The sequence below is a fragment of the Drosophila novamexicana genome, unplaced genomic scaffold, assembly GCF_003285875.2.
Source record: "Drosophila novamexicana strain 15010-1031.04,08,12 unplaced genomic scaffold, DnovRS2.1 tig00000564-arrow-pilon, whole genome shotgun sequence".
Taxonomy (NCBI): Eukaryota; Metazoa; Arthropoda; class Insecta; order Diptera; family Drosophilidae; genus Drosophila; species Drosophila novamexicana.
In genome coordinates, this window is record NW_020824810.1 from 3,997,207 (window position 1) to 4,022,407 (window position 25,201).

The window sequence follows — 25,201 nt, forward strand, 5'->3', positions numbered from 1 at the left end:
GACAACAAGGAAGAACAACTGACTGCCGCAATTAGGAGGTTTGTAGAGCAGCGAACACAGCTCAAAATGCGCACAATGGAAAAAACTCATAAAAAGAGAGACAATTCGTTTAAAAATTGGCTCGCTTTTTGTCGACAACAAACAAAAAAAAAAACAGAGCAGAGCACGAGCCAAATAATTAGGTGAACCATTGTCGGATATTGTGCGGGCGCATAATCATGCGGTTTCTTTTTTAGGGCCAAGACCAGGCAGAGGAGGCAAATCGCGGGCGATTTGCTGAATGGCCAGCTAGAGATACCTGTGCGAAGAGCGGTGTTGAGAAGAAGTGTTGAGTTCAAGTATCTGAAAGATAAAGTATCCATGGCAAGCCATGAGATACTCTCTGTAAGTATCTTAGAGATGAAGTATCTATAAGTAGTTATATCGTATATCGTTACCTAAGTCTCTAACTATCTCAGTGTGTATAAAAGTATCTTAAAGATGAAGTATCTATGGGAAGTAGCTATATGGGTAGGTAGGTGAAGTATCTATAGGTAGTCAAAAGTATCTCAGTGTCTGTAAAAGCATTTAAAAGATAAATTATCTATGGTCTATGTATCTATATATATATATAGTATCTATGGGCATCTCAGTATCTGGGTAAGTATCTTAAAGAAGAAGTATCCTATGGACAGTATCAATATAAGTATCTCAATGATGAACTATCTATGGATAGTTAAAAGTATCTCAGTGTCTGTAAAAGTTCATTAAAAATAAATTATCTATGGGAAGTAACTATGTAAGTATCGAAAAGATGAAATATCTATGGGCAGTATCTGTTAAGTATCTTAAAGATTAAGAATCTAAGTAGTATCTTAAAGATAAACTTTGTTCGGTAAGTAACAAGTAACTAAGTGCCAATGAGGATATCTTAAGTATGCAGTATCTATGTTGGTTATAAGTATCTCGATATCTGTGAAAGTATCTTATTAGTGAAATGTCTTAATATCTATGTCAGTTTCTCAAAGATTATTTATCTATGTTCAGTTATGAGTATCTCAGTATCTAACGGAAATTTCTTTATTTAATTACTTCGATTTTTTTTTTTCAGCAATAAAAGATACGTATTAATATGATTGTTTTCTTAAGCGAGAAGCAAAATAAAGCTCATAATTCGTTTTGTTTTGCTTAAGATACATTTGGCATAAGTAAAAATATATTTTTAAGCCACAATTCCAATGGCAGCTGTTTGATAAAGTGGTCCGTCCACGCCGGCCGACTTCGACTGCAAGAACTGCCTACAGCAAAAACACAGCTCTCTGCCAAGTTTCAACAAAAACTTGACGACTGCTTATACTAATAAAGAATTGATATATTCTTTATGAAGTGTAAATTTCTTGAATATAGTCATGATTGTGACTCGTCTTTAAACCATAATAATCCCAATTCTTCTTTAAGCATAGTCATAATAAAGGCATATGCTCTCTCATTTTCCTTGTCTCTCCCTCTGTCTCTTTCTGTACTCCGTGGTCTTCTCGATATGGCTAGTCGGAACCGCAATCGATCGGCTACGTTTACTATAAATACGGCGCATTGCGGTATGCGAGCCAACGGGAGGTTCGCCGGATTGGCGGCCCATGCTGAGCCTAGCGAATGGCACTCCAGCGGCAACAGGAGACAGCGGCAACAAACAAACAAATAAACAGAGAAACCTGCGACACAGATACGCCAACAAACGCTGTTGGGCATCCGCATGCTCGTGAGATGCCTGCTGGGGCAGGTCCAGAGTCTTCGGTCCAAAGGAATCTGCGTCTGCAGTCGGTAGCCGGTAGTCCACCGCATTGACGAATCACATCAAAGTGGAACACAAACTCAGGGTCAGCCTAGCTAACAAACATGTCAAATTCCAGGCTGACAGACCGACGACAGAGGCCCTGCCAAGGAGCAGTAAGGACACTCAGGACTCAAAACTCGGCAAAGAAAAAGCAGCATCGACTTACCGCAGCAAATTCGCGCTGACTGTGCGCTAACAGCAGGGAACACCATAATATTTTGGTTGCTCCGCAGGACTCGCAACGAGTGAGAGAGAGGGAGTTAGGGAGAGCGAGAGAGAGATCGACACATTTTCAATGGAATTCGAAAACCGAACAATTTATTCATGAGCAATTAGCCACGGTGAGCGGAGAGGAGACCGATTCGGATTCGGATCCGATCCCAACCGATGCGATACGATGCGATCCTGTGTGCGCCGCAGGACCAAAGGCAACGGTGGCGGCGAGTCCTGCCGTTGGGTTTTGCTTGGCTGGCGTAAATTTGTGAAAATCATATCGTTCCGGTTAGGCCTTTGGCTGCTACGTTTTAGGTGGTACTTCTGTAGCAATTTTATTTGTATCGTAGGTGTTGTATTTGTCAACATTTAGCCCGAGAGTTCCTGCTTCCCGGTGGCACCGGATTAGACGATCTGTGGGCACGCATTTGCAATGCCTACTGCAGCACTAATTGGGCCTCGAAATGCGGCGAGAAGAAGAAAGCAATTGAGATATTATGTGTGCTCGCAGGACGTGCCCAGCTTGTGCGTTAAGGATGTGCTAATATTTTACTAAGCAGAGCTTAATGGGACTTCGGGCTGAGAGTGGGACAAAAGAGAGAGAGTGTACTCCAAATGTGTCTATACATACCAGGCTTTAAGTATACTATAGTCACTTTTGAATATTGAAACGCTTCGCTCTCAAAGATTATTATATTATGCCCTAATCGTATCTTTAAAAACCCGTATTAAAATAAATTTGTAGTGCATTTATATATATTTATTTAGAACCTAACGCCTTATTATACGTACATAAGTAAATGTTGCACATTTTTTACATATGCATCGATTTTTAAAGCTTCTACCATACCACCCCAAAAATAGTCATAGAAAATCCACTTTCAGTCATTACGTGCCCATGCAAAGGCGACGTAGGCGCGCTTACGTTTTAGAACACTCGTAACGTTACAAAACAAGCAGACACTGTCCGTGTGCAATAATGTGCAAACCTAGTGGCAGCACGCATGGGCAATAATTGAACGAGCAGCATAAGCATCGACATCTGGCAACGCCAGGTAAAATGGCGCGAATATTGTAAAAGTAACAGTTACATAAACGGGCCGAGAAATTAAACTAGACTTCAGTTTTACGTAAATTAAAAATAAGCACAATTTTATTATAAATTCTTGTCTTTAGTATGGAGTAGTCTTGTGTTTCTTAGCTGCTATCGATTTGCTCTTTAATTTACTGCTGTTAATCATGCTGCCCGCATCGGGTGTCCAGATGGAGATAATGCCGCTTTCGCCGCCAGTTATAAGTAGATCACGCTTCGCATCGTACAGACTCTCTCGTACAATTTGCTTGTTGCCCACAAAGTTGGTAAGGGGCTTGAGTGTATCCTTGGCAGGAGCCGTAACGGAACGCAGAACCTCGCTATACAAAAGAGAGTCATGGACGGGTCGACAATTCATATGTGGGATCAAAACTCACCCGCGATTGAAATTGGTGCCAGCTAGCAAAAAGACGCCATCGTCCTCCAGATTGTGGGCATTGATCAAATTGAAATTGCCGGCATTTTTACGTCGTATACCAGCAACAATGTCGGATCGTTCAAAGGAGATAACCTCATCGCCTTCCATGCACTCATAGCTCTTGAAGTCGTTGGTGTGCGTAATGCAGGAAATAATATCCTGCTCGTAAACATTCTGATGCCAGTTGAGGCGATGCACACTGCTCTCCGTGTTGATGGTATTACACAGCGCCTCATCCTCGTCGCTCTGCTTGATATCAAATACATTTATCAGGCCATCTGTTCCGCCCGTGCATAGCAGATCCGGATTGCTGGCATGGAAACGCACAGCCGTCACATCGTCCTCGTGGCTTTCGTAGTAAACACCTAACTGTTTGCGTTCGCGCACATCATAAAACAACAAATACACGTTGCCCATGTGCTGCTCTGTGCCGCAGCAGATGATGCGACTGTTGGCATTGCGATCGAAGCATGTGATGCACTCAGGCACGGGCGGCAGAGCTGGTTCCGCTTCAGGATTTACTTTGTACTCAAATCTTGCTTGTTCGCCCGCGGCGCGCAAATCGAATAGACGCACCAGACCATTCGTGGTCCCCACCAGCAATGTGTTTGAATTCTCCTCCAGAAAACGAACACCACAGATGGTGACTGCATTATCGGAGCTCGTCAAGGCGGGCACCCGCTCCTCCTGAACTGCTGTCAGTGCGCCTGTTGCACTCAGATCGTAAATCTTGACAGCGGTATTTGAGAGCCCAGCTGCAAGGCGCGTGAATCCAGGGTCCGCACATAAGCCCAGGACATAGTCACGTTTCAAAGACAACGACGCCTCGTCCTTTGTGTGTTGGGTACGAAATTCAGTAGCCAATTCCTGAGCGCTACAGGTGTCCTCGTCCTCAATGTCATCCTCTTCCTCAGAGCTCGGCAGTTCCTTAGCAGCAGCTTCTGTAATACCAAGTAAGCATAGTTATAACTATATTCTAATTGACAATAATCAATGGTACCGGCAATATAATCCATTATGCTGTCGGTCATGTTTACGTTTGATATCAAGAAGAAGAGATGCACGTGCCTGGCCAGAGTTACAGCTCAGTGAACAGAGTTGCATTTTAATGGTTTTCAAAAGAACATTCACAGCCATATAACACGAGTTTATGATGTGCGTCAAATTAGCGGCGGTGACTTAGCGTCGAATTTTGGTACTTGTTATCGGAAAAGTATCGGTCACTTTCAAATGCATTTATTTTGGTTTTTAGGCACGAAACCAAAAAAAATAAATGCAGAATTGCAAAAAATTAAATTATTTACTATCTACATTCATTTATTTTCGAATTTTAATTTATAATATGGGTAAACAAAGGGGTTGAAAAGTTAGGTTTTCACCATTCTTTAAATATCTTAATTTAGGGATAATGGCCCCGAAAACCGCATACACACGATTGAAGTCTATAGTTTCACCTAACTAATCTTGAAAAAACTATAAAAATCGATCAGCACGTTTTTAAGATATTTGTACTACAGTGCAGCAACCTCGTTGCTAGCCCCATACAAAATGACCGTAAAAAATCACCCTTGCACTTGAACCCTAATATCTTTTCCCAGGGATAACGGCCCCAATGCACGGTATACCAACTTGAAGATACATGTTTAAGGAAGCTTTACGCATTAATTCTAAACAAATCGATCAGCCAGTTTTTTAGAAAAATAACAAAATGTAAACACCTCATGTAGTTCATTCAAAAGGCCTATCGAGCTACTAGCTCCAACGGGAACCGAACCACTGCTCGGAATCAATGCTGAACAATGTTATACAGTATTGAGCGGGAACAAATTAATTCAAAATACTTGTATATGAAAAATAAATGCAGTAATATATGAAATAATTGTCATTTTACAATAAAACATTATCTTTGGTAAAAAAGACTGTTGAAAAAGACGACAACTATGCATTTAAGTATTTATTTACGTATAATAACGAAAAGGTGGCAATATTTCAACCTTTATTATTCTATTTCTCCGATAATGGCCGCAAATGCACGGTAGTTTAACATATAGATCGCGAATTATCAATCATCTTGCTTATTAATGCGTAAAGCTTCCCTAAATTATCCCTAAATTAAGATATTTAATGAATGGTGAAAACCTAACTTTTCAACCCCTTTGTTTACCCATATTATAAATTAAAATTCAATAATAAATGAATGTAGATAGTAAATAATTTAATTTTTTGCAATTCTGCATTTATTTTTTTTGGTTTCATGCTTAAAAACATAAATAAATGCATTTGAAAGTGACCGATACTTTTCCGATAACAAGTACCAAAATTCGACGCTAAGTCACCGCCGAAATATAAGTCACAAATTTATAAACCGACGTTGCTGAATATCTCAATGTTTTTATGCCACTTACATAATTAAAACACATTTAGCGTTTTGATCTTTTCGTGTAAATCCAATTAGGTCTTATCCACAATTTTCTAGAAATAGCTACTGCCTGCAAACAATAAACTAGACTAGTGCCGGCAATTTGAAACTCAGTGTTGCATTTGTGCACCAGTGCTGTAAAACGTGCATGTTGGTAGATGATTGTTTTATTCAAATTTTAAAAATATATTCAAATGAATATGTATGTGTTTGTAGCTGATTTTCTACATTATTACATCATAATAAATATAAAATATAGTCATCTTTATTTTTGATAATTTACCTTTCCGTTATGCTCGTGCCTTACGGAATGTTGCATGAGTGCGAAGAAGACGACACGTTGCTGATAGAGTTGCCAAGCGTATAGTTGCGCATTTTAATCAACTTTTTTAGATCTTTGTAAATTATATATAATATTAATATAATTTATGATGTTAAAACCATGCATAAAACCATTAAATTCAAATTACGCTTATGTTGATGATGATCAATCAGAAAAAGAGTATTATATGCGATCGGTAGTTAAGATTGTTACTTTATGCTATCCTAAATTAAAGTTTGTATAAAATATATATATATTATAGTATCGATTTTGTACGACCATTTAACTATATCCATCCATGAAATGTGTATGTATAACATATTTTTACATTATCGGCCCAGACTTTAGGTAAAACTTGTTGTGTATACTTCGTGTTTTGCTCGTGCACTCGGCTCACACGAAGTGGCTGCCATATTGGAAACGAGATAGTACAACGGCAGTCGCGTGAAAAATCATTTTTATTTTGTCGACCAAGCAAATGGAGCTAATATTAAATATCAAAATCGAGCATTTGAATTAAACTGCAAAACTGCGCAGAGATCATTAACGGCGTTGCCGCCATTTTATATATGTAGGGCATGCGTTGGTATTAGTGTTATTTATTATTGCAAAAAATACCGCGACGCGTTGTTGCTGCCGCTGCTGGTTAGCCAGCATTTTGCAGTAGTCTAGTGTGGTAGTCTGATAGTGTGTGTGTGTGTGTGTGTGTATGTGTGTAAGAGAGTGAAGAAAGAAGATATTTCTTGATTGCGATTGCAAATACACGTGTGGATAGTCTTGACTATCGTAGCCGGCAAAATGAGCAGCACGCCCAGCGCCGAGGCTGTGCTGACGGTCGCAACGCCTGCGACGCCATCGCCTTCACTGAAAGCCTTTGATTTTGATTTTACGGGTAAGAGGAGCAAGCGCCTCCCTCTACATGTTTGTCTAATGTACGTGTGTGCGTTGTCTAGGTAGCAACTATGAAATGGATGCCAGCATTTCGGAGGAGGAGCGTCGCTTTTATCTCAAAATGTATCCCACCGTCGATGTGGTTAATCAGCGTAAAGTCCACTGCACCGTTTGTCGCATGCATATTGGGACCGCGGCCAGCGCGGACAGCAACATCAAAATGCATCCGATATTGCGGGTGACGCACTGTATCAAATGCCATGATTTCTACAACAGCGGCGAGTTTTCCAAGGGGGAGGATGGCTCCGAGTTGTACTGTCGCTGGTGTGGTCAGGGCGGCGAAGTATATTGCTGCTCAACCTGCCCATTTGTGTTCTGCAAGTCGTGCATCATTAAAAACTTATCGCGCGGCGTTATCGTGGACATTGAGCAGAACGAGAACTGGAATTGCTTCAAGTGCACGTCGAAAATACTGTGGCCGCTGCGCGCCCAGCACTGGGCGCTTGTCAACTACATCCAGACGCAGAAGAAGTAAGTACCGTGCACTAAGAAAAACCCAACACAAGCTTAATCATTATTTTCTACTCTGACAGCGGACTGCAATCGATGCAGCTGTCCGAATCGGAAATGCGCAGGCATATGCACAAGGACTACAGCACATGCTGTCGCCTGGCCAAAGCCAAGGCCAACAGTCTGTCCGACTCCATGGAGAGCCTAGAATCAAATGCTTCCAAGCGCAGTCATGCCAGTTCTGTGCACTCAGTTAAGAAGTCGCCCAAGCCACAGTGTACGCCCGCGAAGCGTCCCAAGTCCTCCAATGATGAGGTAGTCTGTACGCCCGATTTGCTCAGCATGCTGGAACCGGATTGTCAAATTTCAGTAGCACAAAAGCCTGGTCCACGGCCCACTATAACTCCAGCGGCCAGCATCACCCCCACCACGCCGCGCATTGTGACTGTACAGCAAAATTACAGTGGACCCAGTCCGAGTACTAATGGCAGCGCCACAGCTGGTCCACGTAGTAGCTTGCCCCCGCCATTGGTATTGAGCAGCTCGGGCATGCGCTACCGCCAGGCGACACCCGGTCCAGCTTCTGTTGTGCGACGCACCGTGGTGCCAAATGCCGTACGCACTGCGGGTCCCGTCTTCCATACCATAAATGGTTTTCGTGTCGATCTCAATAGCGCAGCGCAGCAGGACTCCTATCGTCTGCCCAATGGTCGGCTCATACAGGTATAGGATTTCCCTCTGCCTCCAACACATAGCATAAATAGACACCTTTTAATCCACCGTAGGTCAAGCGCCAGTTGCCACCCAGCGGCCAGCCCTCAACAACGTTGACGCGCACCCCTATTTCAATGAATCCGCAGGTCATCATACGCCAACAGACACCGGGAGGGCCATCGCCGCGCATGGTCCACCCCAGTTTTGGCTCCAATATGGGCATCTATAATCCACAAACTAATCAGCAGCAGCGCGCGCCGCAAGTGGTGCGCGTCAATAATGGCAGCCAGGTGCATTCGGTGAACATTGCGGCGGCATCGACGCCTGCCAACAGTAATGGCGGGACAACCATTATGATGACGCCAGCAGCAGTGCACAAGGCTCCGACACTGGTGCGTCATGTGTTCCCCAACAGTCCCATTGGTATGGCGCGCACCCAGCTGCAGGAGCAGATCTTTAATGCGATGGAAATATGCACGCATCTGACGGGCAAAGTGCAAACGCTAACCCATTCGAATGCGTACAATCAGGCGCGCAGCTACATGGATCTCAAGGAGCTCTACATACATTTATCCTATCTGATGACCTATGCGATTGGACGCTTTAAACAGCTGCAGGATAAGTGCCTGGTCGATATGCGCGAAATGGGCTTTAAGAATGATGCTAACAGCTTGGAGAACGGTCAACTAGCTGCTGGTAAGTTTTTTACAATTCAATTATAATATATAATATAGATTTAAGAAGTGGTTGGTATCATAAGATCTCGAATAACATAAGATGTTTAGACGGCCAAATTGGAGCGCTATAGAAATGGTTGTCCGAGAGCTAAGTTCTTATTTGGCTTTGAAGATCTATTGGCGAAACGTGGCATTAATTAGTTTTAGCAAGCTGCATACATAGAGGTCAAATCCTATCAACATTAAGACTACTATGTGATTTAGTTATATGGAAAGAATCGGTTGAATCGGTCTGTTTTTCGATATATCTTTACCAAAGTCTGAAAATAAGAGCTTCACAATTCAGCTCATATATTTTCAAGACCATAAGGAGCTCCTTGGGGCTATTCAATCTTCGGCCAGCAGAAGATAGCCGTACTTGTTTAAATTGTATAGGTATTTTATATTAGAGTACGCAATTTCTATTGTTTAGATATGTTTAAGAAATAACTAATCTCGAATATAGCTTATTCTGAAGTAAGATAACACCTTACCGTAAACTTAACATCTTGTTTAATACAAAACCTGATAGCCTAAGATTTAGTATAGGATATTACGAGTATTATTCCAGCCGACGCTTCACAGGCTGCAGTTGCCTTGTGCACGTTGAGGCCACTTTAGTGTAGTTAGTGTACATTGTCTTTTGTGAATATTTTAACACATGGACGGGTGTTGCTCAACATTTCAATAAAAAACAATACCATATGAGTTGTGCTATGGTCAGCCAGCATGTAAGTATCTTTTGTTGTGTTTATGAAAAACTCTGCGAGTTCCATTTCCTTGGCTCCACTTGAATTCAGTCTTGCGTTTGGCAAATTGATTTGATTTAGCTCTTGGTCCATGTGTTTGTGAAAAATATCCAAAAAAGGCAATGGAATCGAATTCAGCAGCAGTTTTTCGCTAAACTCTCTTTCTTTTTTTTTTTTTTCACTTTTGGTTTTATTGTAGCCGTGGATTATGTGTGCTACGGCCAGCTGGACGATGTGGATCTGTTCAATACGGGCTGCAATAGCTTTCACAACCAGGTCTACGAATATCGGAAGAGTTTGCAGGCGAATCTGAAGGATGGCGAAAGCATTGATCCACTGCCACCGCTAATGCCGCTGGGCGTGCGCGCCGAAGGCGATCCCAAAGACGAGGACGATGAGCAGCAGCCAAATGAGACAGCGGACAATGAGAACGACGAGCCGTCTGAGTATGATGATGATCGGGACGATGATGCCGATGATGGCGAGGATGTTGATGATTTGGATGATGAGTACGATGCACTCGGCACCGAGGAGAGCATGAATCGCAATGAGCAGGCGCATGCCTATGATCGCAAGCTGACCCGCCTGCTGCGCGAATATCCATCCATCTGGTGTACACGTCATCCGGACTATGGGAAAATGGAGGTGACACGCAAACAGTGGCGCGTCATTGCCAGCCACTTTCCACGCGGCGACGACATCAAACTGCGCTGGAAGAATGTGCGCAAACGTTATGTGCGCATCGAGCGACTGCTGAAACAGGGTAAACGCTTCAAGGGCTATTTTGACAAGGCCACCAATTATTTGGCCAACCGCGATTTGCCTCGCAGTGAATGGCAACCCGTCGACTGTGGCGAAGGCGATGGCGACGGCTTTGAGCGCAAGCAACTGGATGCCATTGAGAATACCATACATAAGGAGCAACGTGACTTTGCCGATGTGCGACAACAGGGGGTGAGAGCGACGCCACGTTTGCCTGTGCGTCCGATCGAGGTACGTCCGATTGATATGCGCATCATTAACTTTGCCAAGAGTCATCCAGTGCTGTGGCGCAAGTCCGCCGATCCTGAGTTCAACAGCATAGATGAGCAAACGCGCAAATCGCTGTGGCTCAACTTTTGGAAATCAGCGCCCAGTAAGTAATCCAAACTGTATTTATAATGGGAATTAATTAAATGATGCTCTTCTTTTGTAGACTATCGCTGCGAGTATATTGTGGAGCGCTGGCAGCAGATGTACGAAATGTACAAGTCCTTTCGTCTAAAAACCATTAAGGACAAGCGCACATTTGCCAATCTGGAGCTAAAGTACTCCAAATATTTGGCCAATTTGTATTTTCTGTATAAAATTGACGAGCAGGACTTACGCGACGAATTCGAACCTCTGCAGGATTGTGTGCAGCAGGTGACAAACGGTGGCGCCTCCAGCGATTCAGCTGGCAAGCTAAAGGATATGCCCGATGATAAGCAGTTCGCGCAACAACTGGTGCTGGCCATGCGCGCATATCCCACACTCTGGAATCCGCGACATGTCGATTACAATGATGTGGGTGCCCGCGAACGCCTGTGGGCGGAGCTGGCCCGACGCTTGCCACGCTTCCGGCGTGATGCACGCGCCTGCAAATTGCGCTGGCAAATGGCAAAGTTTGCCTACGAGTGCTACTGTCGCGAGCTGGAACGACAGCCAAGACCGAATGAGAAAACTCTGCAAAAGTTGCGCACCAATTTTCCGCTCGAAGAAATGCGGTTTCTTAATATATAAGTTACGAATTTTATAGATTTTAAAATTACAAACTAGCAGTAAGTTAAATTATGCCAAACTTCCGCACATTCTAAGCTTAAATAAACTTATTTAAAGCCTTTAAACAGATGTAGAGACTATAAATATTACATTTTTAATAACTGATTAAGTTTAAATGTTAAATTCTTACATTGTTAATGAATTTTTTACTCTTTATAGAAAAACAAGCCAGCGACGATGAGGACAATGAGATTGAGATCGTGGAGCCCAAAACGGATACCATCACCATTGATTCCGATAACGAGGAGGAGCTACCTTCGGTTTCAAACGTTAGCATACCAAAGGGCCTGAAAATAACATCTGTAAAATCAACGGCACGAGCATCGGATATAATTAAAATTGATCCAGTTACTGCCAACATGGACCCAAATCTGGATATTGATGTGGCGGCCTTTAGCTCATCCATTTTGGCCAGTCTGCTGGAAGTGGACATTACCGAGGGCGTTGGCGAGGTAAAAACTAATCAAGCCACCTCACCAGGTGGCACCATACAAAAGAAGCAGCCTCGTAAAAAGATGACCAACAAACCGAATCCAGCGCTGCTGCATCTGGAGCGCCAGCGCATGGAGGAAACAAAGCGCAATGATGCCAAGCTCAAAATGAAGGTGGTCGTCAAGCTGAGGCGTGCCGAGGAAGACTTTGAGGTGGCGCGAAAATGGGTGGATATGGAACATGCAAAGAAGCTAGCTAAGAAATCCACAGTGTCTGAAGCACAGGCAAATGCTGAAGATCAGATGCAGAAAGCTGGAAGCCAGAATGAACCAGTGGAGGCAGCAAATGACGCCAATAAAGAAGAGGAAAGTGATAATACCATGCAAAATGATAGTGAGAACGAGCAGGAGCAGCACGTTGAAGATGAGTTGCTAGAGAAAATAGACACAACAGACGCAACTAAATGTCAAACAAACGAAGAAAACATCGAAACGAAGACGATGAGCCAAGCTGAAAGCCAAAAGAAAGCCGAAGATGAGGATATTCCTGAAGATAATGAAATCTCAGCTGCGGATAAAGAAAAAACTGAAACAGAGCCAATTAAAACAAGTATAGCAAAATCAGCGGAAGCTATGGAAGTGACAGAAGACGCAGGAAATATGGAAAATAAAAAGTCCAACGAAGCAGCAATGGAAGTAACAGAATTAAATGAGGCTGATGACGAAAAAATTAAAGATGAAACTGATACAGATACAACAGCTGGTGTAACAACTGAGGAATTGGATGCAGTTGAAGCCGAAGAAAGTACGCCGCAATTAAGATATACAGAAGCTGATCAAACATCGTTGGATGGGGCAGTTATAGAAGCTGGCGTTGCAGCCAGTGCCAAGACTGATGCTGCAACGCCAGCAGCTGAAACAAATGAAGACAATACAGCCGCAAAAGCTGCCGACACCAGCGAGAAGGATGCTGATGAGACGGACGCAACTGCATGCGAGGAGAGCTCAAGGAACTGTTCACCTGTGACCGCTGCTGAGGCGACGGCGCAGGCAAAGGATGATTCAACAACTGTCCACAGGTCAGTCCCATCGTCCGAAGCTGAGCAACCGACTGAGATTACAACACAGAGCAGACCAAGCGAGGCATCCCCACCAGCAAGCCCAAGTGTCGAACACCTTGATTCGCCATCGGATACGACTGACGCTGCAATATGACTGCTGTGCTAGTTTGGACTCAAAATACCCTAACACATTTTAATGCTACAATTAACTTTGCTTAAAATTGTAGGCTCGAATGTAATTTGTTATTATAGTTTTTAGTAATATTTTTTGCATATGAACCACTCAAAAACGAAGAGCGCAAAAAAAGAACGTATGCAACAGTTTACATTTAAGAGTATTAAGCATTTAATATCAGAACTTTTTGTTTTTGTTTTCGAAAAGCAACTAGCCCAAGTCAATAATATACCATGGAACATGAAATTTCAGAACACGCCCATTAACAAACATCATCATACTTAGTAATAAAAGTAATGCATCGAGTATATTGATATTAAATAATATCGTTTATATATATATATTTTTTTTGAGTTGTAAAAAATAAATACTTGGCGCAATGAGATTGTTAATAAATAATTCAGATTTAATACGGATAAACAAAACTCACGAACACAGTTGCAATCATATAAAGTGGAGTATTGGGGAGTTGAAATTATGCAGCTAGAGCATATTTTCGGTCTTTTTTGTGCGTTTGCTTTAACAGATTGTAGTAGATATAACTATGTGCAAATTGAACAAGTCTGTGCGTTAGTTAAATAATATTGCAAATAGTATTTATAGCACCCAAAAAAGGTGTGCAAGAATATCGGCCTTGATACATTATTTTGACTTTTTTTTCTTTTAAACTAAAATATTAAATTTCACTTTTAAATACCACAAATAATCTCAGGAACAGAAAGTTTTATATAGCTACGCGTTACATAAGGTGTGTGCAAAACTGTTTGTCGGAGTATTCAATGCAAAAAATCATATTGTAAATGTAATGTAAACTCTAGATATGGAAGGAGGCCAACATTTTCGAGGCATATTCACAGCTCTTGTGCTTTAACAATTATTTCGATTCCTTAATCGCATATGATTTAAGTAACGTCCCGGTGGCGGGCATTGTATGCTGTAATTTGAAACAAAACGCCACGCGTCCGCCATGCTCTCCTCCCTCACCTGATGCTGGGTTATGCTGCCCTTAAAGGCGCACAAATGCGGGGAGTGGGCGAAGCTGAAGAGCGCATGATGCTGCCGCTTGACATTGGCACGATTCGCGCAGAGACCAGTTATGAAAATATCTTCTAGATAAACTAGCGTTGTGTTCAACGAGGCCTCAAACAAACGCTCGACAACATCAATGGACATTAGATAACCGGCACCGGACAGATACTTGGGATATGCTTCATCTTTGTACATATAGTAGGGCATATACCATTTGCTTGTCACATCGCTGACAGGCACCACATTGCAGAACTGATGTCCACGCATGATCCCGCTGGTGGCATTCAGTCGATTCTGCGGCGACATGACCAACATCGAGCCACGGTCATGATAGTCCAGTGTATCATTATAGAGGGGAACTGTGCCGCCGAGCAGAAAATGCAACAGATTCGGCACATTGACAAAGGTGTCATCATCGCATTTCAGAAAGAAGGCGCACGTCTTGGAGCACCTTTTACTGATATGCTTCAATGCCGAAACGGACTTCAATGTTAGATTATTGTACGAATCAATGAAATTCTCCTGAATGATATCGTTGTACATTTCAGCTTCGTTGTGCAGACGTATCAGCGTCTCGTTGCCCAGTTGGGATTCGTAATTGCTGCGGCCCACAATGAAGACAATGCGCACCTTGGCCGTTAAGGTTTCACCCTCACCGCTTAGGTAATCGGCATAGAGCTGCAGGCGTGAATCCATTGCCGGCAGATAATGACCCTTCATATGGCCATGCAGCTTGCCAAAGGCGGCATAATTGAATTCTGTTGTATTGCCCCACGTTTCCCGGATCGTCTGGCGTGCCACAAAGTTATTCAAACCGGTGCAGACGGCAATGATTAGAAACGTTTTGTTGCGACAAAAGTCACGCGGCATTATGAGTGCCGTCTCCTGCTGTGCCTGTATGTAGTCCTTGAGGTCCAGCGACGCGTTTGCCGCCCAATCCGACAGCGAAACTGTGAAAAGCCGCAGTCAACAAATGGTTTAATATGGTATACTCTACACTTACCATGTCTTTTTTGCACGTCAATACAAAAGTACTGCACGATAGTGTACAGCATTAATATGAAGAAACTGCACAGCATAAAATAGCCGAATCTCTTAAAGCATCTGAGTAGTTGGTATCGCATGGAACAGCCAAATCTCTTTAAGCATCTGGGTAGATAATAGCACATACTTTGTCGTCTATAGATATTTCTTTTGGCACGCATTTTGTGCTTTGGCTGTGATTCATCATCGGAGCCGGAAGCAGGCGTGCCGCCAGTTGGTTCTTCGAGCAGGGTGCACTGCTGCTCCAACTCCACCGCCTCACGTGTAACATAACCCATGCTATATTCACATCAGCTTATCAGATCCTGGGTCAATTTGCCTTCCACCTGATCCAATATGTATATTTTGTGCACATGCTGGCAGCAATACGAAGCGTGCCTGTAATTATATCACAGGTTGTCAATTTCACCAATTGTTTTTGTGCACGGTCTTAGCAATGCCACATTCACAAACAATCGCTGATGGTAATTGCTTGTCTAGATAACATTTACACGACAAGATATGCAGTAACATGCATATGTATTTGTGCACTTTCAAGCCAAAGTCAGCTGTTTGTGACTATCTATATCGATACCAGTTAAAGCGTTTCCACTGGCAGTGAAATGTACTTCCTTTTATCGAAACGATACTTCTCCGCCATTTCGATTATTTTATATATGTACATGCCGTTTCTTTATGTAACTATACCTATATATATTTAAATTTCTATGACGCATGCCTATATTATCCTATATAAAACAAATTTTTTTAAAATATGTAATTATATTTAGTAAATTTATTTAAAATGTTATCTACAATGATAATTTAAAGTACAGTTGACAAAATGATTGAATGAGTTTATAATTTTGTAAAAGGAATGACAATGATGATTTGCCTATGCGTCAGAAAATAAGCTTAAAATCTACAGAAATAGTTAAGGATTAATGTAATTGCAATCGCTAAAAATAACACCCGGTACCAGCAGCTGTGAGGATAGCGTTGGCGACTCTAGAAGTCCGCATCAAGTGTAAACACATTATCTAAACGATTTGATGTGACGCCCATTCGCTGATATTCGCCCACTTTTTTCTCAAAGAAATTGGTTTTGCCGTCCAACGAAATCATTTCCATGAATGTGAACGGATTCTTTGTGTTGTACAGTTTACCGACCCCGAGTTCAACCAGCAGACGATCGGCCACAAACTCAATATATTCGGACATAAGTGCGCAATTCATGCCAATCAAATTGACCGGCAGTGCGTCAGTAAGAAACTCCTGTTCAATGGTAACAGCGTCGGAGATGATCTCAATGATGCGCTCTCGGCTGGGACGCTGCACCAAATGCTGGAACATCAGGACAGCAAAGTCGCAATGCAGTCCCTCGTCGCGAGAGATCAGTTCGTTCGAGAAAGTGAGGCCGGGCATAAGTCCACGCTTCTTCAGCCAAAAGATAGAAGCAAAGCTGCCGCTAAAGAAGATGCCCTCAACAGCAGCAAAGGCGATGATGCGCTCCCCAAAGTTAGCTGACTTGGAGGATATCCAAGAGAGCGCCCAGTCGGCCTTCCGCTTAACTGCCGGCATTGTTTCAATTGCATTAAATAGATAATCGCGCTGATGCGGATCGCGTATATATGTGTCAATCAGGACGCTGTACATTTCCGAGTGGACATTCTCCATGGCTATCTGAAAGCCATAGAAGCAACGAGCCTCTGTAATCTGAACTTCCTGGCTAAAACGCTCGACCAGATTCTCGTTAACAATGCCATCGGAGGCGGCAAAAAAGGCCAGAACATGTGAAATGAAATGACGCTCATTGTCTGTTAGGCGTGCCCAGTCAGTTAGATCCTTAGACAGATCCACTTCCTCCACAGTCCAGAATGATGCCTCGGCCTGAGTAAAGAATGGGCGAAAAATAAACATCATTTCACAATTGTTGCAATCATTACATATTATAGTTTCCCACTAATCTAATTGTTTACAATCAGTTACGCTTGCTACGTGAGCAAGTTTTGCCGCGTTTTATGATACATTTTCCCGCCCTTTTCAACCCTGCATCATAACACACACAAATGTACTTGTGTATATATTGATGCGTCAATGTATACACACACTATGTACACATCCGCCATACCTTTTTGTACATCTGCCAGATGTCATGATATTGTATGGGAAAGATAACAAAACGACGCGGATTTTCACGAAGCAGCGGCTCCACCGTTGGATCAAATGGTGCAGCGATCTTCTCCATTATTGTCTGAGCACCCCTGCCGGCGCTGCTGGCCTCCTTGCTGATGCCATTGTCCTCCGTTGTTACGGACATTTTGCGAACGTTGTTGGCGTTCTCCGTCAGAATTTTCTTGCTAGGGCTCTGTACAAACGAAAAAAAATATATATATATATATATAAGAAGTAACAAGAAAGCTATAATTAGCTAAAAATGAATTTGCATTTGTTTCAGTAACTGCAAACGGAGCCATAAATATATTTGCATATATACTGTGCATAATTGGAAACGTGTCACGTACCTTTAAAGAGAATTTTTCCATGTTGTCTGTGATGTTTTCTTTGCCGGCAATTTGAGCTTGAGCCATGTTGTTACAAATTTGTTTTAATTTTTCACTAATTCTTGAAATAAAAGCGCGTTAAAATTGAATAAGCCAATTGCAGATGTGCTTAGTTCTACACGTTTCGGTTGTTCACAGGCTAATGATTCAATTAACTATGCACATTTACCTTATATGCAGGGCGCGCATTTCTGGCGTACAGTTTTCTTTTCCCGCCATCTACACATTTTTACAGCTGTGTGCACGCAACAAGTGAATGCTAAAGAGTGTTGGAAATTGCTGAATTATTGGGCCTTCCAACACAGCAAATAAGCGACCCTACAGCTGGCAGCGCAGCTGCAATATTCAAAATTTATTTGCAATCTGGAGGAATTAATTTTAAGTAAAATAAAAATAGATAGCAATTAAAATATTAACATTATGGAGCAAACGCCAACCGAACATCATAAGCGCTTAGAATATTGCACGACGCGATTGCAATATCGACAGGGCCGCGAGCTGAAAGCTGTGAAAGTAAAAAAACCATCTAAAAATCCTTTGGGATCCTTTAAAACTCTGCCAGTTTTTAGGTGTACACTGTTGCCAGCGAGTCCCGGCATATGTTGGTTTTTGGCGTGCCCAAAGTCAATCTTCACACAGAAATAAAGAATAAGCTGCAGTGCTTCGGAAAATTGCGTTCCTGCACATGTGTGACCACCGAAATGGCAGAAACAAGTGCGTCAGATTGAGATAATATTTAAGGGATAAGCCTAACTAAACTTTATTATGTTGAAAGTGGAATTAGAGGCATTTACAGATGTATTTGCGGTACAGTTTGATCGGTTGGAGCAAGCGCGGCGGGCTAAACGACAACTGGATGCTAAGCAATTCTTTGGCGGCGTACTACACATCTCCTATGCGCCGGAAAGAGAGACATCTCAGGAGCTGAGGGAAAAGCTGGTACAGCGCCGGAAAGAGATTGCCTATCGCATCCAGCGCAACCTGGCCGAGCAGCCGCCTCCCGCCAAAAAAGCGGTATAGAAATAAGATCATTTATAATTCTGTCATTTTATTGAACCTAATAAGATAACACGAGCCTCTAAGGCTGAACGATCTCTGAAGATTCTCCGATGCATGTTTCGCTTTCAAAATAATGGCATTTCTGAAAAATTCCGCAAAAGTCATTTGCATTTATTTCTGTTTCGTTCTGCGCAGCTCGTGATAGTAATTTAGCAAGCCAATGCGTTTCGCCCACACTTGCGCACCATAGTTTGCCCAAAAGCTGCAACAGATAACCATTAGATCAACGACAATGGAGCATAAATCGCAACTTACATGCCAAACAAGGCTCCACCCAAATGTGCCGCATGATCAAAAAATTTCCAGCCCATTACGCAGCCGGCAAAGTCTATGCCCATGATAACTTTGATGGCGGCACCCGCAGAGAACGTAACGGTTGGCAGGAACAATATGCTTAACTGTGTATCGGGATACTGTGCGCAGACGTAGGCCAATACGGTCATAATAGCGCCCGACTGCAAATAATGCACAATAATTAAGATATAAATATATGTATATATAAACTTAAACGTAATACGCACCGCGCCCAGCGACATGCCCGGTTGTCGCGTGCCCGCCTTGTAGAGAATGCTCATCAAACTGGAAAATACACCAGCGCTGAGGTAGACGGCCATAAATTGCTCCTTGCCCATAGACAAGACGGCGGCATTAGAAAAACTGTGCAGCACATACATGTTGGCAAAGATGTGCATGACGGAGTAGTGACTGAATGTCGAGAGGAACATGGGCCAGCAAACGATTCCTGTGTGAGGTTTCAAATAAGATAGAGGCAGTTTATAGTTTAAATTTTATGGATTGGACTTACGCGCTGCAGGATTTGATGTGAAGTACGTCATCATGATGTTGCGCATTGCGGGCAGACGCCACAATCCAAACGCCAGCAGATTACACACCAATATGGGCGCAAAGGTTTTATCACCGGGCGTCAATGAATCCCAAAAGCGCCGCGCATCGTTCTTGATTTGCCACCAAGTGTCACGATCTACAAGCAGGCGATTTTGTAACCAACCGAAACGCGCCTGTTTGGCCTTCGAAAGAATCATGCTCCGTGTGTTCTCGTATTCAATTATCGTGGCGCCAGCAAAGCATCCGATGCTGAACTAAACAAAAGTTGGATTCAGAGTATGTGCCAAACAAGAGTATCTATTTCGATCGAAATACTTACTGCACCTGTGAACGCGATTGCCTTGATTACGTTGTTCGGTGGCACCGTGCCACCCTCTGCCGCAGGCTCAACCGCTGGCGACCTAATGTTGCTCCATCGGGATCTGTGGGTGTGAAAGTAACGCCCTGGTGGCTGCCACGCCCGCTGTGTGAACAGAGTGTGTCGACAAGCTTGAAATCGGCTTGCAACATTTCCGTGAAATCTGTAACTGTATTTTGGATGTGAATTAAAGCAATTGGTGTAGCCTAGCCGGCTCTTTGCATCCTTACTTACGTCACCTGAGTTAGCCAACTTTGACATAGCGCACGATTAACAAGCATAATATTTCGGGAATCAAGAATTTTGCATTAAATAAAATATATATATATAAAATATTTGCTTTGTATTTCCCGAAAAGCAAAGCAGATTGACATAAAAATGTAGTGTTGATTTGTTTTTTTTTTCCTTCTGAATTTAAACAACCAAGATACCCTTCAGTACCCTGGACTGGTTGTCCACGTTATCGTTCAACGTGGTGGTATCGCCGCAGCCGGATTGTGTATGCTTTTGTGTTGATTTTATCGGCCACTCGAAGTATCCACTGTATCCGTATTTTACAACTCCAAGCTGGGCTTAAAGTAATAAATAATTTAAATTATGCTTTTTCTGTTGGTTTTTGTTTATTTTTGCGATATGCTGTTTTGCTCGTACATCTGTTAAGTTAACATTTCGCTTAAATGTTATTAACAGAAATCAGCAAATATCATGTGTAAAATTTGAAAATTGTATACATTTCTTGTTTATCAAAGGTAATATAATTGGCATACAGTTGTAGTTTAAAAAAGAAAAACAGCAACGCAAACTTAAATTAAATCAAATTGAAACTTAACAGCTGTTAACCGGCTTTGGTACGTTGTCTGTAATGTAGGGCTAACGAACGATATACTAAAAAGCAGAGTATTTAAATGTAAAACAGTAGAAAAATAATGTATTTAGAAAAAAAAAACACTAGATTGTGCTTTCATTTCACGTGTTTTGTGCTCCTCGATAATTGTGATAATCCAAACCAAAAAGCGTTAGAAGCCATCGATAAAAGCAGACTATCGTGATATCGATAGTGACATCGGCTTTTTAACAGTTGTTATTGGACCAATTATAAAAATGGAACATGTGGAGCCGGTAAACAAATTACATTTTAGATTTTTTATTTATTTAACTAATGTTAACACATTTTTAGCACATCCAAACCAATGACGTTCTGCAGCAAATACTAAAACTGAATATAGTTGAGAATGAAGTTGAAATTACGACACTATTGAAAAGCTTACGGCTGCTGCTCACCCAAAGCAGCGCCAGTCAGGAAACATTGGCCAACAATGTGGAATTCGCTCATTTTGTGCAGAACGTTGTCTTTAATCCAATTATGAGGACACAGCAGCGAACACTACACATTCTGACGCTTCAGGTGCTGGCCAACAGCGTTGTAAACAATGCAAAGACACAGGCAGCCACTTGGCAGACACATGGCGCACAAATTGCCGAGCAGGCGTGCACATCTCCACTGGGCAGCTCCAACAATGTGCTGCTCATGATTATGTATAACATTTATTTAGGACGTTGCACACGCCTGGTCAGCGATCAGTTGGTGTTTGAAACATGTGTGCGCCTTTGGCAGGCAATTATTGAGGCGCAAACGGATTACAATTTCGAGTATCTGCACTTTTTGCTGGAACACTTTATAGTGCAGGATGGACGCACCTGTGTGCAGTGCTATCAGCGTCTGGCGTTGGTGGAGCAGCGCATTGCCTTTTTGGACTATGTGGCGCACTATCTGCGCGAGAACAGTCCAAATGGAGAGCTCAGCACCATGTTGCTGCTGTTCTTTGCCAAAGAGTTTCGGCTAAAATCCGATTGCATTCTACGTGAAACCATTAAATTACGTCACGAGCTGCATCCGCGTGAGGTGCACACGCTGCTCCGCATCATTGCAAGCGCCAGCGGCACAGAAAATTATGCCAAAATCTATGCAGTCGATCACTCGCTATTTATTAATGTCAGCAGCTTGTTGCGCTGTGTAATCGCGGCTGGCAAAGAGCCCAATAGCAACGTGGACACACCCATGACAAAGCTGGAGGAAGTGGCGCTCACCTCCAACATAGATGCGGGCTATGAGGCGCGGGTGTCCTATGAGCTGAAAACGCTGCTGGTGCGCTGCACGGCCAATTTGCTGTACGAGAACGAGGCCAACCGAGGCTACTGCCTCGACACCCAACTGCTGCCTGCGCTGCTCGAGTGCACAGTCATGGATGCGCGTAATCCTTGTAAGTTACAATCCAAGAATTGCTAGCAACTAGCTTGTTAATCTGTGCTTTCTCTGGCCCACACAGTGATGCGCGAATGGAGCATTCTGGCCATACGCAATGCCTGCATCAATTGCCCCGATGCGCAACAGGTGATTGCCGGCCTGACCATGCAGGGTGCTGCACCAAATGACATGCTCAGCGAATTGAATTTGGATATGGGTGCATTACGCATCACAGACCGACAGCATTAGAAACATAGATACACAAATCCATTTGCTGTCCATTTGCCAACGAAGCACTAACAAGTGGTTAGCTGTACAAACCGCACGACGTCATCCGCTGAATGATGCGCTAATGATATGCCAAAAAATGAGAAAAAAAAACAAATGGTAACAACATTCATAAACGAGTTGTCAACGTTTAATAGCAATTTGGCCCAAAATTGTTGGCGGCGGCAGCAGCAACAGCAGCGAGCAGTGGTTGTCGACGTTGTGCATTGGCATGCGGCTGGCTGGTTGGCTGGCAAAGCATTTACGAGTTTTATTTTATAAATAGCTGCCCATGGCTCTGTATCATTAAAAAAAAGAGAGATGCCTAAATACATCAATTTCTAAAATTACGCACACACATTGCTACACAATGTGCCTGCTGTTGTTGCTGGCCAGCTCAGTTTTTTATGGCGCAATTAAAAACGAAACGAAAACGATGACGCAGTGAATCACGACAATGCCAGAGTTCACGCTTGGCACTTGTCTGCTTGGGCTTGGACCATCAGCCAGACAGCAGCGACAGCGCCGCGGCTGCTGCAGGTGGCCATGCACTGGTTGTTTGTCGCGACAACGTCTCTTATATATAATTTATTTAAACTAGTTGAGAAGCATCACCGACTCGCAAGGTATATATATTCTTGATACGTACAAAGAGCTGAGTCGATCGCAAGTGTCGGAAAATATAAAAGCTTGATCGGAATTTGAACTATATATTCTTCGGTGCCATATGCAAAACGCGTTTAACATATTTCTCGCGATTTATTCTCGAATTTTTGTAACATCAATAAGAACCAATTTTGAGACGTGGATTTTTAAGCATAACTCGAAAGTTGTTAGATCTAAGGTATATAAGGATTAAGTGAATTTCAGGCTCCAAAATTATAAAAAAATGCTTTAATATAGAGCCTCGTTATTTGGACACTTACGCCATATAATGTCTTGATAATTTTGTATATTCACGGATGCATTTCGCATGAAGTGTGTCGAAGCCAGATTGTGTGCACCGCCAGCTGGACGCTGGGTCCAGGGTGTCTCCTAGTCGAGCGCTTCCGAGTAGAGCACCCTTGTTATTTATATATACCCCTGCCACATGCACATGTGGTCACAGCCAACCCCGGCGTCTATCAAAATTCTTGAATGTAGAACGCACGCCGCCAACGCCGCAAATTATGTTTATGCTGTGGGTCCCATTTTAACGCTCGCAAATCACAAATCAGCGCCGGCGGGCCAAGCAACAATGCCAGCTCCTTTCCTGCCTCGAGCAAGCGCAGGCCTTTTGTTTTATCGTGCTCCCAACAGCGCGACCAGGGCAACCACTGGCGCTGCCGCTGCTATTGCCTCTGGCAGTAGTCAGTCAGTCTGTGCCCGTGCTCTGCAGCAGCAGCAGCAGCAGCAGTAGTCAGTTACGGTGTGCGCGATCTCGTGTGGTTTTGATTGTGATTTAAGAATTGGATTTGTATTGTGGAAAAACCGTAGCCGTGCCGCTGTCTGCGCGCGTTTGGCACTCATGCTTTTATATTTTTAAACGATCTTCTTTTAGCTCTAGTAGTATTTATTTATTTGTTTGGGTTTTTAGTTTCGCGAAATTAACAACAATTTATTTACGGCTTTGGCACTGAGCGTGCCCCAACTTCAACCCAAACAAATCTAACAAATCAAAAAAAAAAAAAAAAAAAAAAGGAATTCAGCAAATCGAACGATCTATAAATCTAGTGCAAGTTCGAAAGTTTTAATGGTAAACAATGTGCAACATTTATAGTTTTTGTGGTTCTTTTTTTTTTTTTGTATTTGTTGCTGCTGCACTTATATAATCGTAAATCAGCGAACTGGCAGTTACGAGCTGACAGTTATGTTCCGTTAGAAATTCAAATTTGTCGTCGCGTTGACATAATTTATGCACAACATTAACTAAAGATAAATGTAGCAGCAAGACTAATAAACTAATACTATATAAATTACAAAGTTCCCGAGAAAAACATATAAATTGAGCAGTAAAAATTTAACACACAACATTTGTTTGCATAATATATATACTTATTTATTTTAGATTTAGGCTAAACATTTTTTGTTTTTGTTGTGCGCGCGTGTATGTATGTGAGTGTGTGTTTGTGTGTGTGTGTGTGTTGCATACCTTTGCACTGTTTATTTATATAAAATATTTCCCATGTCAAAACTGTCAATATGCGCAGCCCCCAAAAGAAAAACAAATATAAAATAAAAGACAATGAAATGTTGAAAAATTACGGTTTCAGCGATTTTGTCGTGCGGTCGGTCAGCTTGGATCTGCATACATGTATATGCCCCCCCCCCCCCCCCCCCCCCCCTTACACACACACATACACAGACGTACCTAGGCGCAAAGAATGTGTGTGTGTGTGTATGTGTAGTAGACACAGCTTGATAACTGTACATTCCGTCTAAAAATACAAAATGTTCAAGACAAATTTGTTTAAAACAAATGGCGAGCGCGCCAAATGCGTACCGT

General features: G+C 42.6%; 7 protein-coding genes across 12 annotated transcripts; 3 read left to right on the plus strand and 4 right to left on the minus strand.

Moving 5' to 3' along the window:
- Positions 1 to 3,153: 3,153 nt before the first annotated feature.
- On the minus strand, positions 3,154 to 4,611 carry LOC115762133 (WD repeat-containing protein 89). Its single transcript, XM_030704242.1, has 3 exons — positions 4,538 to 4,611; positions 3,497 to 4,478; positions 3,154 to 3,439 (listed from the first exon to the last, which is right to left on the minus strand). The coding sequence occupies exons 1-3, from the start codon at positions 4,566 to 4,568 to the stop codon at positions 3,199 to 3,201; spliced, it is 1,254 nt and encodes a 417-aa protein (XP_030560102.1). The 5' UTR covers positions 4,569 to 4,611; the 3' UTR covers positions 3,154 to 3,198.
- A 2,127-nt stretch (positions 4,612 to 6,738) lies between these two features.
- LOC115762525 lies at positions 6,739 to 13,325 on the plus strand. Of its 3 annotated transcripts, XM_030704788.1 has the most exons (7): positions 6,739 to 7,170; positions 7,232 to 7,700; positions 7,763 to 8,402; positions 8,465 to 9,089; positions 10,058 to 10,993; positions 11,054 to 11,657; positions 11,818 to 11,900. In XM_030704788.1, the coding sequence occupies exons 1-6, from the start codon at positions 7,077 to 7,079 to the stop codon at positions 11,617 to 11,619; spliced, it is 3,330 nt and encodes a 1,109-aa protein (XP_030560648.1). In that variant the 5' UTR covers positions 6,739 to 7,076; the 3' UTR covers positions 11,620 to 11,657; positions 11,818 to 11,900. The 3 variants fall into 3 exon arrangements, with proteins under 3 accessions (XP_030560648.1, XP_030560646.1, XP_030560649.1); XM_030704786.1 differs by lacking the exon at positions 11,818 to 11,900 and having other exon boundaries at positions 11,054 to 11,703; XM_030704789.1 differs by lacking the exons at positions 10,058 to 10,993; positions 11,054 to 11,657 and having other exon boundaries at positions 6,740 to 7,170; positions 11,818 to 13,325.
- Positions 13,326 to 14,179: 854 nt separating this feature from the next.
- On the minus strand, positions 14,180 to 16,127 carry LOC115762526 (beta-1,3-galactosyltransferase 1). 2 transcript variants are annotated; one of them, XM_030704791.1, is made up of 3 exons: positions 16,086 to 16,127; positions 15,358 to 15,776; positions 14,180 to 15,304 (listed from the first exon to the last, which is right to left on the minus strand). In XM_030704791.1, exons 2-3 carry the CDS (start codon positions 15,674 to 15,676, stop codon positions 14,193 to 14,195), a joined length of 1,431 nt encoding a protein of 476 aa, XP_030560651.1. In that variant the 5' UTR covers positions 15,677 to 15,776; positions 16,086 to 16,127; the 3' UTR covers positions 14,180 to 14,192. The 2 variants fall into 2 exon arrangements, with proteins under 2 accessions (XP_030560651.1, XP_030560650.1); XM_030704790.1 differs by lacking the exon at positions 16,086 to 16,127 and having other exon boundaries at positions 15,358 to 15,926.
- A 41-nt stretch (positions 16,128 to 16,168) lies between these two features.
- Positions 16,169 to 18,076, minus strand: LOC115762527 (ribonucleoside-diphosphate reductase subunit M2). The gene is made up of 3 exons (XM_030704792.1): positions 17,903 to 18,076; positions 17,509 to 17,745; positions 16,169 to 17,267 (listed from the first exon to the last, which is right to left on the minus strand). Exons 1-3 carry the CDS (start codon positions 17,966 to 17,968, stop codon positions 16,386 to 16,388), a joined length of 1,185 nt encoding a protein of 394 aa, XP_030560652.1. The 5' UTR covers positions 17,969 to 18,076; the 3' UTR covers positions 16,169 to 16,385.
- A 251-nt stretch (positions 18,077 to 18,327) lies between these two features.
- On the plus strand, positions 18,328 to 18,961 carry LOC115762049 (RNA-binding protein 48). Of its 2 annotated transcripts, none has more exons than XM_030704127.1 (3): positions 18,328 to 18,454; positions 18,511 to 18,655; positions 18,717 to 18,961. In XM_030704127.1, the coding sequence occupies exons 1-3, from the start codon at positions 18,362 to 18,364 to the stop codon at positions 18,959 to 18,961; spliced, it is 483 nt and encodes a 160-aa protein (XP_030559987.1). In that variant the 5' UTR covers positions 18,328 to 18,361. The 2 variants fall into 2 exon arrangements, with proteins under 2 accessions (XP_030559987.1, XP_030559988.1); XM_030704128.1 differs by having other exon boundaries at positions 18,726 to 18,961.
- Positions 18,962 to 19,000: 39 nt separating this feature from the next.
- LOC115762048 (presenilins-associated rhomboid-like protein, mitochondrial) lies at positions 19,001 to 20,767 on the minus strand. Of its 2 annotated transcripts, XM_030704125.1 has the most exons (6): positions 20,439 to 20,767; positions 20,166 to 20,373; positions 19,806 to 20,100; positions 19,522 to 19,742; positions 19,256 to 19,455; positions 19,001 to 19,202 (listed from the first exon to the last, which is right to left on the minus strand). In XM_030704125.1, the coding sequence occupies exons 1-6, from the start codon at positions 20,483 to 20,485 to the stop codon at positions 19,112 to 19,114; spliced, it is 1,062 nt and encodes a 353-aa protein (XP_030559985.1). In that variant the 5' UTR covers positions 20,486 to 20,767; the 3' UTR covers positions 19,001 to 19,111. The 2 variants fall into 2 exon arrangements, with proteins under 2 accessions (XP_030559985.1, XP_030559986.1); XM_030704126.1 differs by lacking the exon at positions 20,439 to 20,767 and having other exon boundaries at positions 19,002 to 19,202; positions 19,806 to 20,095; positions 20,166 to 20,241.
- Positions 20,768 to 21,160: 393 nt separating this feature from the next.
- LOC115762047 (ataxin-10) lies at positions 21,161 to 22,713 on the plus strand. The gene is made up of 3 exons (XM_030704124.1): positions 21,161 to 21,323; positions 21,382 to 22,465; positions 22,532 to 22,713. The coding sequence occupies exons 1-3, from the start codon at positions 21,306 to 21,308 to the stop codon at positions 22,696 to 22,698; spliced, it is 1,269 nt and encodes a 422-aa protein (XP_030559984.1). The 5' UTR covers positions 21,161 to 21,305; the 3' UTR covers positions 22,699 to 22,713.
- Positions 22,714 to 25,201: the final 2,488 nt, after the last annotated feature.

Excerpts from the sequence above, each read along its gene's own strand:
- LOC115762133 (XM_030704242.1), bottom strand. The coding sequence starts at position 4,568 with ATGACCGACAGCATAATGGATTATATTGCCG. Across the intron at positions 4,479-4,537 it reads CATAATGGATTATATTGCCG|AAGCTGCTGCTAAGGAACTG; the intron begins GTACCATTGATT and ends TTGGTATTACAG. Across the intron at positions 3,440-3,496 it reads GGCACCAATTTCAATCGCGG|CGAGGTTCTGCGTTCCGTTA; the intron begins GTGAGTTTTGAT and ends TCTTTTGTATAG.
- LOC115762525 (XM_030704788.1), top strand. The coding sequence starts at position 7,077 with ATGAGCAGCACGCCCAGCGCCGAGGCTGTGCTGACGGTCGCAACGCCT. Across the intron at positions 7,171-7,231 it reads CTTTGATTTTGATTTTACGG|GTAGCAACTATGAAATGGAT; the intron begins GTAAGAGGAGCA and ends TGCGTTGTCTAG. Across the intron at positions 10,994-11,053 it reads CTTTTGGAAATCAGCGCCCA|ACTATCGCTGCGAGTATATT; the intron begins GTAAGTAATCCA and ends CTTCTTTTGTAG.
- LOC115762526 (XM_030704791.1), bottom strand. The coding sequence starts at position 15,676 with ATGGGTTATGTTACACGTGAGGCGGTGGAGTTGGAGCAGCAGTGCACC. Across the intron at positions 15,305-15,357 it reads TGACGTGCAAAAAAGACATG|TTTCGCTGTCGGATTGGGCG; the intron begins GTAAGTGTAGAG and ends GGCTTTTCACAG.
- LOC115762527 (XM_030704792.1), bottom strand. The coding sequence starts at position 17,968 with ATGGCTCAAGCTCAAATTGCCGGCAAAGAAAACATCACAGACAACATG. Across the intron at positions 17,746-17,902 it reads TGGAAAAATTCTCTTTAAAG|AGCCCTAGCAAGAAAATTCT; the intron begins GTACGTGACACG and ends TCGTTTGTACAG. Across the intron at positions 17,268-17,508 it reads TCTGGCAGATGTACAAAAAG|GCCGAGGCATCATTCTGGAC; the intron begins GTATGGCGGATG and ends TTCTTTACTCAG.
- LOC115762049 (XM_030704127.1), top strand. The coding sequence starts at position 18,362 with ATGGAGCAAACGCCAACCGAACATCATAAGCGCTTAGAATATTGCACG. Across the intron at positions 18,455-18,510 it reads GCGAGCTGAAAGCTGTGAAA|GTGTACACTGTTGCCAGCGA; the intron begins GTAAAAAAACCA and ends GCCAGTTTTTAG. Across the intron at positions 18,656-18,716 it reads CACCGAAATGGCAGAAACAA|TGGAATTAGAGGCATTTACA; the intron begins GTGCGTCAGATT and ends TTATGTTGAAAG.
- LOC115762048 (XM_030704125.1), bottom strand. The coding sequence starts at position 20,485 with ATGCTTGTTAATCGTGCGCTATGTCAAAGTTGGCTAACTCAGGTGAC. Across the intron at positions 20,374-20,438 it reads AGTTGGCTAACTCAGGTGAC|TTACAGATTTCACGGAAATG; the intron begins GTAAGTAAGGAT and ends TCCAAAATACAG. Across the intron at positions 19,743-19,805 it reads CACATCAAATCCTGCAGCGC|GAATCGTTTGCTGGCCCATG; the intron begins GTAAGTCCAATC and ends AACCTCACACAG.
- LOC115762047 (XM_030704124.1), top strand. Across the intron at positions 22,466-22,531 it reads CATGGATGCGCGTAATCCTT|TGATGCGCGAATGGAGCATT; the intron begins GTAAGTTACAAT and ends TGGCCCACACAG.